This window comes from Pterocles gutturalis, unplaced genomic scaffold (genome assembly GCF_000699245.1).
Source record: "Pterocles gutturalis isolate BGI_N339 unplaced genomic scaffold, ASM69924v1 scaffold21064, whole genome shotgun sequence".
Lineage (NCBI taxonomy): Eukaryota > Metazoa > Chordata > Aves > Pterocliformes > Pteroclidae > Pterocles > Pterocles gutturalis.
Window position 1 is genome coordinate 48,033 of NW_010133744.1, and position 14,415 is coordinate 62,447.

The 14,415-nt window shown below is 39.8% G+C and overlaps 1 protein-coding gene across 1 annotated transcript in view; it reads right to left on the minus strand.

Moving 5' to 3' along the window:
- The window catches only part of ADAMTS18 (ADAM metallopeptidase with thrombospondin type 1 motif, 18), a gene marked incomplete at its 3' end in the record, with an annotated part of 51,601 nt that extends 37,521 nt beyond the window's left edge, over positions 1 to 14,080 (minus strand). The window contains exons 1-2 of the mRNA XM_010081358.1: positions 14,011 to 14,080; positions 11,818 to 12,134 (exon numbers count right to left, since the gene is read on the minus strand). Coding sequence (XP_010079660.1) covers positions 11,818 to 12,134; positions 14,011 to 14,062 — 369 coding nt within the window. The remainder of the gene's footprint in view (positions 1 to 11,817; positions 12,135 to 14,010) is intronic.
- Positions 14,081 to 14,415: the final 335 nt, after the last annotated feature.

Below are 14,415 nucleotides of genomic sequence, written 5' to 3' on the forward strand. Positions count from 1 at the left end.
GGACACCGAATTGCAGTGTCCTTTGGAAAATCAAGATTAAAGGATTGGCACCAATTCAGTGCATTAGTATAGACATGTATGTATGCATATATATACTTCTCTTCCTTTTTATTGACAGGTAAAACACAAAAAGTTAGGTCCAGAGGCTAAGCTGACATTAAGGGCATGTGGCATATCCATGGAGGTATTTTGGGAGCACATGGGCACCATTCTGAGCAGGCTGATGGTGAGCAGTAAACATAGCCCAATGGAGAAATGCTGCACATCTTCTGTTAAACCTAACACAGAAGTAGGACTGTGGCGGTAGAGTGACCTTTGCTATGCACAAGTGCTAGTTTGCAGAAGACAGACCCTCATTCTCAGTGAACAACATTTCCTTCTGTTTTGTTTCTCAGCTTAGAGTGTGTTCCTGACTTTTCCAAACTGTAATCTTTAAAATGATTAAATAAATCATGTGAACAGCCACAACAAAAAAAAAACCTATTCCCTCAGCCCTCAAGCTACTTCCAAGTAAGTTAGTGTTGTGCTATTCTGCACACCAGAAAGCTAGTTTTCATGAAATGCTTTGAAAATTACAACAAAATAAACTTCTCATGGCACTATAATCCAAAAGCTGAGAACCTGTGAATACAACCGGTGCAATATTCATAGGCGAAGACCAAAGTCTGGCTCATTTTTGATCCCCAGCTTCAAATGTCTATAGTAATCTATCAGCCTCCCTTTCTGATTCTGCTTCTGGTCCAAATTGTTCTTTCATTGGCATTTCAACTGTCACACAGGCTGATGGCAAAAGCAAGCCTTTGCCACCATACCATTAGTTTGATGCTCAATGACACATGGCACCCACTGTATGCTGTTCTGCCATGGCTCCCACCCTGTATTTGGGTTCATGCATGATCTTAAGTGAAACCGTCCGGACTCCCTCTGTGCCTCCGGTCATTACAATGTCCACCCAGGACTCTCTGGTAGGCAGAGGAATCAGAGGAATCAATCGGCTATTTCTGTAACAGACTACATGTTCACAACTCTGCAACTGTTCAGCTCTCATACCAAGAGCAGAAAATGAATAAGGTCTTGCCTCCTATAGGTGTTCCCAGGATGACGAGTGACAATATCCTTGCACATTTTCATAGATCAAAAACTGTGAAGTCCATCTCCTGTCTAACAAGGGAAACAAGCCTCAAATCTACTTCCCTCTTTTACTCCCAATGCCAGACTTGACTTGTCAGGTCTTGATGGGGATTAGGCCAAGGAAGCTCTTTCATTCACTCTTGACTTCCTATTTTTTGGTGGCCATTGCTTCCTTTACGCCTTCATTGTCACAATACTCTGGCAGAATATCAGAATGAAAACAGTTGGCATTAGTACACTGAAACATATCTGGCAGCTGCAGGCACCGGACGCCAAGCCCTTCAGTGCATTTTCTAGCAGCAGTAGCAGCAGCTGGTTCTCTGGGAAACTGCCCAAATTCCTGCCTCATTTCACTCCTGGCTGTTCCTAGGCTGAGTGGTCCATGAGAACAGCATAGGGTCAGTCTGCAGATGGGTTTCATTGCCCTTGAAATAGGCCATTTTCCTTCATTTCACTTCTGATTCAGTGAAATCTGATTATACAGTACCAACTTGGATTATTTATAAAATGTGTTTTGGGGTCTGCCAGTAGACACAGACATGCTTCACTTTCTTGAGGAGCCAGTGGTACTTCCAATTTGCAAAATGTCCTTCTACATCCAAATAGTAATTGTAGTAACGTTTCCCGAAGAAATGGTGTGCCTCTTGACTAAAGGGCCAAGATGATACAGGGAGGAAGAAAAATAAAACTCTCCTGAGGCCAGGTTCTGACCCAAAGCAGTCAGTATAAAACTTTTTACTTGCTACAAGCTTTAGACGAAGCCCATATACCAGCAAGTTCCTGCCAATGAGAGTGGCAGATATTGTGGTGCAGGAATCAGCAGACATCAGCTGCTCACTTGTGTCTCAGCCTGGAAATTGCCCTTTTACCACCCCCTCGCTCAAGCTTTTGCTGCTAGAAGCAGGGTAACAATCTGATTGTCAGGACATGATGTTAGGAGTACAAAAAATATCCATACAGCCTTCAGCACAGCTTCTAGCATGAAGAGAACCCAGCAAACAGAGAGAAAAATAGAGGCTAGAGATACTGTTGTGGTAGGCTGGTCTCTACAGTGATTTCACAGACATCTATTGCAAACAACGTAACATGGAGCGGACTATAAGGAATGATCCTCTGTCAGAACAAGTAGTGAAAAAGTATCAAAAAAGTGCAAAGGTGACAGAAGCACTTTTCTTGTCTGTACTGTAATCACCCACAGTGGGATGCAAAAAATTCATCTTGGCCCTAGCCCAAGATCACTTGCATCTAACAAAACAAGCATCGTAACTTTCTGTCAAGCGTTAACAAGAAATGAAACTGGGTAGGAACAATTATAGAAAAGTTTAAACTTTCTCCTCCAACACTATGTTACAGCATTTATACCTATCCCTTACCATGACCAGCTTATACTTTAATTACAATATTAACTTGAAACATTTCTTGAGGTTTAGCCTAGCCTAATTTTAAGATTTACTGTTTTGATGACTTCTTCCTAAAAAAAGAATGAGTGTGTGGCATAAGACAAACCTGCTCAAGATAGAATTATTTGTAAATGCTCACTCTTTTCACTGAAGTGCAATAATTTGCATGAAGAAAAAGCAAATGGTTTTAATTTCATGCTGTAAAAAAACCTAATTATATATATGTGCTATATAAATGTTATATCTCATGGCAAAGAAACTGCAGATCTGAAGAGTAATCCATGTTTCATTAGTTTGTGTATTCTGCCACAGAATATAATATTACACTGTTAAATTAGTTGGAAGCCACACTGTGCTGCAGAGTATAAAAACAAAAGTGAGGGCTCAAGCTAGGTCAAGCATATTTCGTATAGGTCCATTAAAAATCTCATTCCATTAATATTAATAAAGAAGTTGAGACACAAAAGTCCTTCAATTAACATATATTAGTCAGGCAGCCACAAGCATTCAAGTGATCCCACTGTGAACAGCAAGAATCCAGTCCTCAAAGAAAAAAGCCATGAGTGTGCTGTGTACATAGTGGGGCAGCTAGAAATGCTAATGCCACACAAGAGTGAAAAGGCAACACCCTATTGTCTGTGCAAGTAAATATAATTTTATTGCCTCAGCTTCCCCTTCTATTAAGCAGGTTTGTGCTGGGCCTTGTTATTCCAGTAAGAATAACTTCAAGATCTATTATCCTTTTCATCAAGCTTTTTTCTTTTACTATTTTTTGGCAGGAACTAGCTGGGCAGCCACATACAAGATTCAGGAAAAGGATTTTCATCTGATTGTTCAACTTGTTTGTAGATTTCCCTAGCTTATGAACTAACATTGTAAGAAAGAAATTAACTTGCATGTTCCAGAAATTGCTCCAGACAATAATGGTTCCCACGGTACCGAGCTTCAACCATCAAGACTCATTCACTTGCCTATGACCTGATTATTTGACATTTCTTCACCCTCATTCTTAGTGACTTCCGAGCATGATAAACAATAAAAGGTTACTGATGTCAACCTATTATGAGCCAGGATGCTGTTCTCATCTAACACTCAGTAAAGCCAGTGCTGAAACTTAATTAATACATGTCTGCAAATTGTGCTGAGCTGAAAGGCATTACGATTTCAGGTTTCTTCTGTAAATGTTTACCTCAAAGCTTTAGTCAATGCTCTACTGTCTGAACCAAAGATAAGTTCTGCTTCCATCAGCTAGTCGCATAGCTGGTCAAATCACTGTCAGAGCAAATCAATAGGAAATTCCTTTAGCATACTGTAATTTATGGTAGACCTGCAGCAACAGAATTGGGATTAAAACAGGATAAGAAAAGGCAAGAACCAACATTTCTGCTCCCAGTGACATGATCAAAAAGACAGAGGAAAACCTTGTTTGTAATGTAATTATCCATTAAAGTTCAATTCAGATACCATTTAAGGGCTAGTCAGAGCCTTCCTAACACAAAATGAGTGGTTTTTAGAGAAGAGATACTGAAGTCTGAGTTTCAGCTGATAAAACTCTCCTTAGCTCCACTGCTAGCTCCCACTGCAGAGATAACTAAGTTTAACCCCTCTCCTGCCAGCCCACTGAGAGAAGACCACTGTAAAGCGAGGCACACGGAGCTGACAGCTTCTGTACGTGGTCAGGAGTCAAGTCAGAGGGAACACTTCTGATGACTAAAAAGGCTGCTGACTTTAGTGGGGCTGCTGCCAGGTTATCTCTAGACACTGCAACCTCCAAAAAGAGAAAGCAGGTATTTTCTAGGAGATTCCTGGAGAGCTATAAATCTGTAAGTCAACAACATTACTCATGCTTGGGAGAGAATGAAAACAGATGCAAATAGCTCTGAAATTGTCTTAAAGAATCGACTGATATTGGCATCACAGCTCTGGATGCCTTTGTCTAGCATGGCCCCAGCTTTATCTTACCCCCATCTATGGACTGCAAATTGCAAAACTGCAGACACTGAAAACAGGCTTTAGTCCTCTATCCTTCTCTCACTGTTTGCAATACGGCACAGCAGTCTGAGTGATCAATCTGCCATCTCTCTTGAAGAGTATGGGACATGCTGTGCGTCAGAAACACAAACCCTTCCCTAAAAAGTTGCAAATTAGAAAACATCTTAAATATCTTGTAGACTTAAACATAACTGTGACAAACAAACACTGTAGATGCCAAAATGACTGAGGGACCTATGGAGCTGGTGACAAACTCCCAGTGGCCATCCAGACCAGTTATGACTGGGCAGCCTACATTGAATCAAAGTCAAGTTCCCAATGGAGTACAAGAGTACAAATCAGAAAGCTGTCATCATAATCAGGCACTGATTTTGCTGAGAGGCTAAGGAGGAAGTAAGCTTGGGTAAAAAAAAAAAATGTTTTAAGAACAGTTTTGATATCACCCTTTGCTCAAATTAAGTGGACTCTGTGGCAGGGCCAGGACACAACTGAAACACTCCTGTGCGTTCCACTCTACTGCTACGTGTCACATAGAGAGCTCCAGGAGTGGGCTGCTTGAGTTGGACTTAAATTGAACTATAGCTTCACAGACTGTCATTGTGTTTTGGGTAAACAAAAGCCTTTACACTCCAGGTCTGCAAACCTGGTATCGTCCTCAAACACTTCTGAAGTGGAGGAAAAAGGGGGGAAAGACAGAAACAAAACCTTGTTTATGTTAATTATTAGTGACTGAAAGCTGCTATTACTTACTAGAATATGCCTCTAAAAGAGAAATATTTCAGATGTTTAGCAGTTCACAGCTGTGCAGAAGAGACTATGTTGCATCTCAGCAGCAGAGATGGTATGGTCCAAATGAAAATAGTGGCGCTTAAAATAAAAATCCTCATTTACATCAAAGACATCCTGTTATGAAGAGGTCAAGTCTGTGCAGATAGGTCACCCTCTCCTGACCCTTACGAGGGCATTTGACTATAAGCTTCTCTCTAATGGACTAGGGAAAGTGTGGGAACTAGGCTTTGTGGAAAGACTTTGCTACAGCAAGAAAAATGCTGATGTTTCAAGTATAGACAGAGTCTGCTAATTCCTTTAGAAGTTATGATAAGACTGCTGCTTAACAAGAAAGGCCAGGGTGAGCTGCCTGTCTATGTACAAATGGGTGGCTCTCTGTTTCTGGAACTGCTTTAAGGATGCAAGCAGTGGTGCTTGCAACAGCCTGAAGCTTGATCTGGAATACACTGACAAGCGATTTCCCTGCTCTTACTGCCAGCTGGGCAATAACGGAGCAGGCAAAGGATGAGCGAGAGGACCAGCTCCTGTGGGCACTCTTGCAAGCTGTTCTACATCCACAGCCCACTGCGTTCAGGCTGGTGGAGCCAAAGCACTCTCAGTGGCACAGTATTTCTTCTACGTATGTTCAAGGGTTCCAGGGTTTTTTTAATACAAAACCCGGAAGAAATGCACCCTCTATTACTGTTCCTGTCCAGCAGAAGCAGATTATTTCTCTGTCATTAATCCTCTCATTCTATTTCTTACCCATCAGGAATCAGTAGTGTCAAAATGCCCAGGATAACACTGTCTTTGTCTTGCAGAGCTAAAGCCAGAGTTAAACTAGAAAGCTTCTCAGACAGATATGGAGAAGGGCAACCAATAATCTAAACATGCAATTCATTCCCCATCAGCAGTCAATACAAGGCTGAGACCAGAAACAGTGTCTTGTATTTGTCTAGTACAATTTCAAATATCTTCAAGAATATGGCTCTTTCCCATTGTCACTTCATTTTTCCTGTAAAGATTTTTCTTATTTTAATCTTTACCATGTTATGAAGTGAATAATGGCAAAATGTCCATCAAAATAGTGGACAAAATTATGATCCTGTAAAACATAGTTTGTGTTTTATAAGGGATGGAGATGTAACGGTGAAAGAAAGAAAAGAACTCATATTCCAGATGCTGTTCATGTTGTGCTGGTATAATGGCAGAAAATCTAGAATTTTTATATTGACTTGTGGATGGACTAAACATAGTTTTGAGAATGAGTCAAATCACCAGTTCTGTACTTAGTTTCTCTTCAAGGTCCCACTGGGCCAAATTTTGTCCTATTTTTACAGCTGTCTGTTTCTAAAGGAACCTCATTGCGAAAAGCAATTATTTTGTACTTTTACCAGCAGTCTGGCTCACTGATTTTGTTGGTAGTTTGTCCGCATAAGAACCTTGGGATTTGTCTCAACATATTTAATTGGACTTAAAGTGTGAGCTCTAGGAATAAGAGGCTGTTGTTAGCATGAACTTAAATAATCCTAATACAGAGTGCAATTACATGACTACAAAGAATGGGTACATGAGTTGCCTTGCCTGCCTCTTAGGTGGCCAGACTGCGTTAAGAAGCTTTAATTTTGTGGCTTCTTTGATACTTTGAGCAAAGTCCTGCCCTCAGACATGCACACACAACTTCCATTGAATTAATACATCTCCTGTTTATCTCTCAGTGCTACATCTAACCCTTTCTCTGGTTGTAGACTCCTCTGACAGCTCAGCGAGTGTAACATGATTCATCCTTCCCTCCTCCTTCTCTTCCCTTGACTAGACACTAACAAACATAACAGAACTTGAGACAAGAGAAAGAGGCCCCTTATAATGAAAGATTCAATCACATCTTACCAAAAACAAAGGAGGGCACTAGCTAGTGCATGAAGCTGACTCCACTCTTCTAATTGAGGTACACAAATAAAAGGGAGAGAATGGCCCACATTCACTTCTAGCATAAGCAGGTGCAGCCTCTCAGGCCGCCATGCAAGCGCTTTTGCTTAGGGCCGAGTTTGGCCTGAACAATAAAACTGTGTCATACAAAGGACCTGAACTGTTCCACTGAACTGTACTGATTTTCTGTCTGACCGAAAACCCATATGCTTGTCTCCTCTGTGCTGCAATAGTTGGAGAGTTCCTTATGTTGACTCTACGTTTCTTTCCTCTGGGTGCACATGTTTTGTCCTTGCTATATACCCTCACCTGTCTCTTCCACCAAATACCAGCAACATCCTCACAAATGCTATATAATAAACTACTCATTCATGATGTTCACTATTTTCCACATTGTGTATTAGACTATTGTGTAAACTTGTTTGACTTTGTAAGAGAGAGTTCTTGTTCACAAGGGGAATATGACTTCTGCTCCTAAACACAGTTATAAATTACTTCTGAGAATGTTTCGAGAACACAACTGGACTACGGACAGCTCTGGGGTTCTCTTCTATTCTGCCCTGACTTACTGTGTGACTGCAAACAACTCACTTTATAGGAGAGATTATGTATACATTGACCTAACATAAGCAACACATAAGGAATAGACAGAAAGGAGACAAAAACTAACGTATAGAGACAAACAACACACAGTTGTATACACAGACTGGGAAGACAGCAGTAAGGCTTTTAGAAACAATGTCATCATGAAAGTGGAGTTAAAGATGGTGAACCTACAACAGATATGTGTTTTTAATGCAGATGAGATAGCACAACATTTGGATGTGGACAGGCAAGGGGGCAAGAGGAACGAGGTAGGAATTCAGATACAGCCACACTGAGTAAGTCCTAAAAACAATTTCTTATTCTAACAGTGGCCAGCACCATCTCCTTCAGAAAACCTGAAAAAACCCTGCATTCTGTGGATTTGGCATAGTCTGCCTCCCAATTAAATAGCTAAAGGCAATTATAAGTAATAATATATTACTAAATAATAATTGTAATAAAAACATATAATTAGAATAAGTAAGAATTAGCTCAAGTAAGAAGTTTGGAAAAAAAACTGAATTTGAGAAGAATGAACAGCTTGAATTGGAGAACATAAACAGAGGATGAAGCAGCCAGACAAAGCCCAGATATGTCAATTGGGAGAGCACATGGGATTGAAGAAAACTCCAAGAAGTCATGCTGGAGTAATAGAAGAGTTTCATTAAAAGTAATAATGAATTGGCGGAGAAAGGAGTTGAAAATTTTGCATTAATTTCTATTTGGGCCACATTAGATGACACCAAAGAGAGCGACTAGTTTTGTATTTACTAACGCAAATGAACTCATTGACCTGAAGTTGTAAGAGTTAAAAAACCCCCACCCCTGAGAGTGAGAATGTATTAATAAAATACATGAGAATGAAAAAAAAATCACAGTTTCTTTGGAAGGAATGTATCTTATTCTCCACAGATAGTTCAGAATACATTTTTCTGAATGTGTACAAAGTACATCCATCTTTTGAGCATTTTTGACAAAATGACTGAGCAGATCTGTACGATGTACAACATATGGCTGAATTTTAATACATCTGTCGTACTCTTTTATCACTAAGTATGATGCTTCTACTCAATACCTGATGGTGAGACAGACACTTAGGAAGATCTAAACAAGACTGCTTGCATACAAGCTAATTTCATTTTAAAAATAAAATAAAATCACATCTTTCTTGCTGTATGACAGATGCTCCAGCAAGTAAAGGATGCTGACTGAAGCAGGAGAGGGCAGAAGACAGAAGAAGGCAAGTTTCCTGTTGAAAATCAAAGCACCTAAACACTTTGATGATGAAAAAGCAAGAGACAGTACTTATAGTAAACCTGTACACATTCTCCTAAAATGCTAGCTTGATGTATTAGAGTACTTATTCAGATAAAAAACATAGATACAGTTTTGCCTTCTGACACAGCAAGCAAATTGTGTTGACTGATGGAAAGATTTGGTCTCGACCCAAGAAATCAGCATAAAAATGTGGGGCCTTACTGTCAAATAAGCTATTAAAACATGAGTAAGATACACACATCTCTTAATAGATCTATACCAAAGCAACAAATTGTTGCTTCTTTCCAGTGTTAAGCTAAGGTCATCCTGCCTAACAAACCATTTCATATAGACTCTCTCCAAAGTCTACTCTGCAGGCAATGGCAGATAACAGACAGCTGAATGACTGAATACTCTAGGTCATCCAAAAAATTAGATCAAAGAGTCCCTGTAGTCTATTGAAATGCAATTGCTTCCAAATCACATTGTGGTGTTCCAGGCTTGAAAGAATGGGTCATTGCAGTTGTATTGTGGAGAAGCTATTGCTAATGAAAGGAACAATGGAAAGATTAGTGCTACCAACCATATAGAAGAAACACCACTTTCGGTTTAATTGCAGTGAACAAAGCAAATAGGAAAGAAGGGCAACCAAGTGACAAAAGTAGTCGGTGCAAAGAGGATATAGAAGCTATTCACAAGGTTCTCTTGATCAGAGCACAGCGTCCAGACTTAACAGATGATTACTGAATTTGGATCACAGTAAAAAATGACGTGGTTGTTATTACAGACAGCTGACGACACATTTTTAAGAAGGCAGCCTTGCAAACCTAAAGACTAAAAATCCTGTTGATAATTTGCCTGGGATTCATTAGGTGCACTACAACAGATAGGGAGAAAGGAACAATTGCACTTCATTTGTGATAGCTACTCAGCAGGAGATTATTATAAGTAAAGGTTTACTTCATTTACCAGTTTAAAATAACAATTTCAGGTGAAACCTGTTGAACCTTGGAACTGATTAAAGAGAGATTCTAATTGGTGATAACCTAGGTACTGAAAAAGATTGTGCCATAATAATTTTGTTCATACCACAATATTTATTCTCTTTTGATCAGTTGCTGGATCTTTTCTAAGTGAATCTTACTAGTCATAACAATCTCTATGTCGAGACAGCAGTAAAAGATCCATTTCAGTCTCAGTTAAGATCACCACATTCTGTTTCTCTGTGACCTGAGGCAGACTTGAACCTTCCTTCTCTAGACAAGACTTGACAAGCCCAGCTTCACTCAGCTCATAAAGCATGTTAAAAAATAAAACGTGACCAAACAGGGGAGATCACCCAAACTGCAACTGTTGTATGTAGGTAGAGCACTTATTTTAGAGGAACAGACAAACGCTCCAACAAGTGAAAACAGCTTTTTTTTTTTTTCTGAATAAATATGGTAAAAGCTAGCAGTTGTGAAAAGGAAGCTTCCACAGAAACAACTAAGCATATCTGTTATTAACAGTTCAGCACTACAAACACAATTAAAAAAAAAAAACCAAAAAAAACAAACAAACAACAACAAAAAAAAAACCCCAAAAAAACAAAAGAAAGCTTCGTTCCAGATCCTGGCACCTGCTCCAAAGTCATATTTGCAACTGTTCAAGTGAACTAACTCCTCTAACTGGCTGAGAAAAAAAGTAGAGCATTCAAAATATAATCCAGACTACTTCAGCCAGTTATCAGCATTCAACAGCTCTTCCTAATGAACCACCCACTTCTCCAGTCACTGATTACTGTTTCAAAGGAAATGCTGGGTGTCTCAAGTGCTCCTTTTTTGGTCCGCTCACACAGTTTAATAGCCCTTATGGACAAGTACCTTTGCAAAACAGATTTCTAAAGGGTGACCCAGCATATCCTCTGGACCTTAGTCGACCACAAAGCATACAGATGGCTTCCTATACCTAACACTATTAAATGTCACTGCTTTAATCTGCATCCATAGGAGATTGTTTTGCAAGTGCAAGGACTTAAGCCTAAAAAATATCACTAACTATTAAATCTGTAGATGATTCTTCTGAATTACATCAGTAAAGACTTCTCTGCAGGCAATGAGCACTGTCAAATGTATTTCGAAAAAAATCATTAGTGAGTAATAATTTTTCATTAACTTGTATGACAGCCATAAATGGAAAATATGCAATGATAATATTTAACACATTCTTAAGAGATCAACTAATCAAGACTTATAAACACAAATCAGGCTGGAATTGTCAAACAAAACAAAGAGAAATTGGTTCATAACTCCTGCTGAGCTAGGAAATTCACCCTTCCTAAAAGCAGTTGACAAACCTAGGTATGATTTTTTTTCTCATAAGCTTATGGATTGTTTGGGTTTTTTTTTTCTTTATTCATAGTAGTTCACAAAGGCAGCAAGAGCATTTACTTAAGAGCAAGAAAATTCTATAAACCATCACAAACCACAACAAATTAAAATTGCTATGCGGTAATTACTAAGACTACCAGCCAGTCTTCTGTTTTTTTCCTAAAAGACCATGATAAAAAAATAGAAAGGGTGTGATGCAGTTCACCGGCTATACCTAAACCTCTTCTGTTGAATGCAATAGCAACCAGGGAATTAGGGAACCAGGTATTAGAAAAATCATCAAATGGTGTATGGTATCCTGAATATCATATGAATTACATACCTTCAGCTACTATTCCATGTATGAAAATATTTTTCATGCTGATATGTTTTAAATAAACACTTACCAAGCCTACACATGTAGATATTGCTACTGAAGAGGTGCTATCATTCCTTATAAATCCCTGGTAGAAACACTGCTCAACTTCATGTTCCTGAGAATTTGAGACTCCATCTTTCCCGAGTACCTGGACAATAAAACTGTTGCTTAAAATGGTCGAAGGTTTAAGTTCTAAGTGAAGTTCCTGTCCAAATGCTGAAAATTTGTAGTGCAAGGAACTCTTTGAACTCTGAGCTGATCTCTTTCTCCTAGTACTGTGCAAAACATCATGTGAAATATATGATCCACTGGAATCCACTTTGACAGGTGTCACAAATACATAATCTGTAATGATAAATAGTTAGCCATCAGCTTTTTTATCCAACAAATAAGGTAAGCATCATTCTAACACAGTAAGCATCAGGCTTTCACTATGGCATGAAGCATTCCCTCAGTTAGGGAATGGCCTGGAAGCTCTGCAGGATATGTGTGTATAGGCTCGACTGTATAAATTCACCCCTGGAAGTCCCACAGGCTCTCAAACACTGTTTGTTTCCTTACTGCCCCACTGAGAGGTACAGACTAAGTAGCATAGCTGTGAACATTCCCACAATCGCTCTTCTGAAGACATTTGTCATCACCAGCAGATCTGTAGATTTTCCCCTCCCCCTGTATTAATTGCTGTCAAATGTGAAGGCCGCTCTGGTTTGAGAGTTTTTTTCCTTCCCTAAGAATGTAGCAAATATTATATCACTGTAGGAGTAACCGTGACTGAGACTTTGTAGAACTGTACCATTTGTTCAAATGGATTAAAGGATTAATTTATTAATGCCTTAACTGAGTGAGACCTCATCTCTTTGTAGTGACTTGATTAGACTGGGTTTCAAATTGTAACTGACCTTCAGCAGAAAGAGATTACATCCTACCTAATAACCTTTAGTCAGCCATTGCTAATTGCATGTCAAAGAAGTTTATTGTTTTGGATAAAATATGTGAAAAATTACAAAACTATTTGTGAGGAGAAGAATAAGATCTACTCACAACCACCTCAGAAAGGAAAAAACAGAGGCCATGATTCAACTACCTGCATAAGCAGACGCCTAGCATGAAGTACCTGACCATTGCTGTTGATCTAGCCACACAGACACCACTTGTGTCCTGGAAGCTGGGTCTGAATTTCAGCTGTTTGCTGAACTAGGACCTTTGCACCTATTCCTGGTTATAGAAGTAATTATGCTGAATAAACTGCTCCCCAACCCTATTTCATTTTTGAGCTGTAGTTCTCTGTGAATACTTAAAGATGTCCATGCATTTGACAGTAAAACAACTCATTTCTCTTCCTAAATTGAAATAACACCATTAAAAAAGAAGAACTCCTCCTTCCTGGGTTGCAACAGATGTTGCAAAAACCGTCAATCTCTTTGCCTGAATAGACTTTATTGAACACACATTAAGCTGAAAACATAACCAGTGACAGGTCGTTTTTCCTTAGACAGTGGAAACAATGCATCAAGAACTTTCACTTTCCTCAAGTGCTGTTAATCAACGGCAGAAGTTGAAGACACTAAGCAGGCTGGTGGCCAAAAAATGCAAGCAGCTGCTGGAGAGAGGGAATCCCCCAGCGAGCAGATGATAGGGTACAAGAGGGTTTTCCTTTCTGCACCCTGGTGCGTTTCTCTATTGTACTTTGTTTCCAGTCGCACCCAATAAAAAGCACATACTGCACTTCAAACTTCCCAGAGTCATCAGCATCTAAGTGTTAGTCTCTGCAACCTGGGAACAAACAGCTCCTGAGTTCTCACTCACACGAGTCCTTTCTCTCCAGTTTTGTTTTCCCTTAGCTTGCATTGCACAGCTTCTTCTGCTCTCCCACCCAAATCTTTTCATTACTTTTGTCTCATTGCTTCCATAACAGACACATGAAGCTTTGTTGTTGTGGCTACATACACATTCATCCTTCTAATCGCACGCCTATACATGGATGTATTTTCCATCTCATTCATTTGCTTTGCTGTTACATATCATTCCTTTTAGCTTTAGCACACAGGGCTTAACAAGTTAATCTCTGCCCGTAGTTAGCTATTTTAAACAGCAGCCAACTTGTTTTCACTTTATGTTCCCTGAACACTGTGGCTTCTTCCCTTTAAATGCTCAGTCCACCAAAAAAAAAAGCATCCATGCAAATGTTCATATTCAGAGATACAGAAAGAGCTATACAAACCATGATTCAGTTCACTGATGCTGTCACTGGTTAAAGTTGCTGCATGAGACATGCAACAGAGGCAGCACAGCTGAAGGGTCTGCAAGAGAGAAAAAAAAAGAGAGAGAGAGAAAAAAGGAGTATTGGGCGATATTTACTTGATAAGGGAGGGCAGAAAGACAAGGCACCAGAAACTGTGCAGTAACCTGGTATCAAAGTACACTAGGCGACTGCAAAAGAAAGTGCTCTCGACCTGCCTTTACAGTGCTTCCAAGCCACGGGAGGGTCGGGAATTGCATAGAGCTGCCGCTCAGAATCGCAACAGGTAAAGTCCAGACGACCAGCAGGAGACAGTCCATGTTCCGCCGCGCACCTGGTGTGTGCTACCTGCTCCCCGAAGCGTGCGGCGGCCGAGCCCGGATCCCC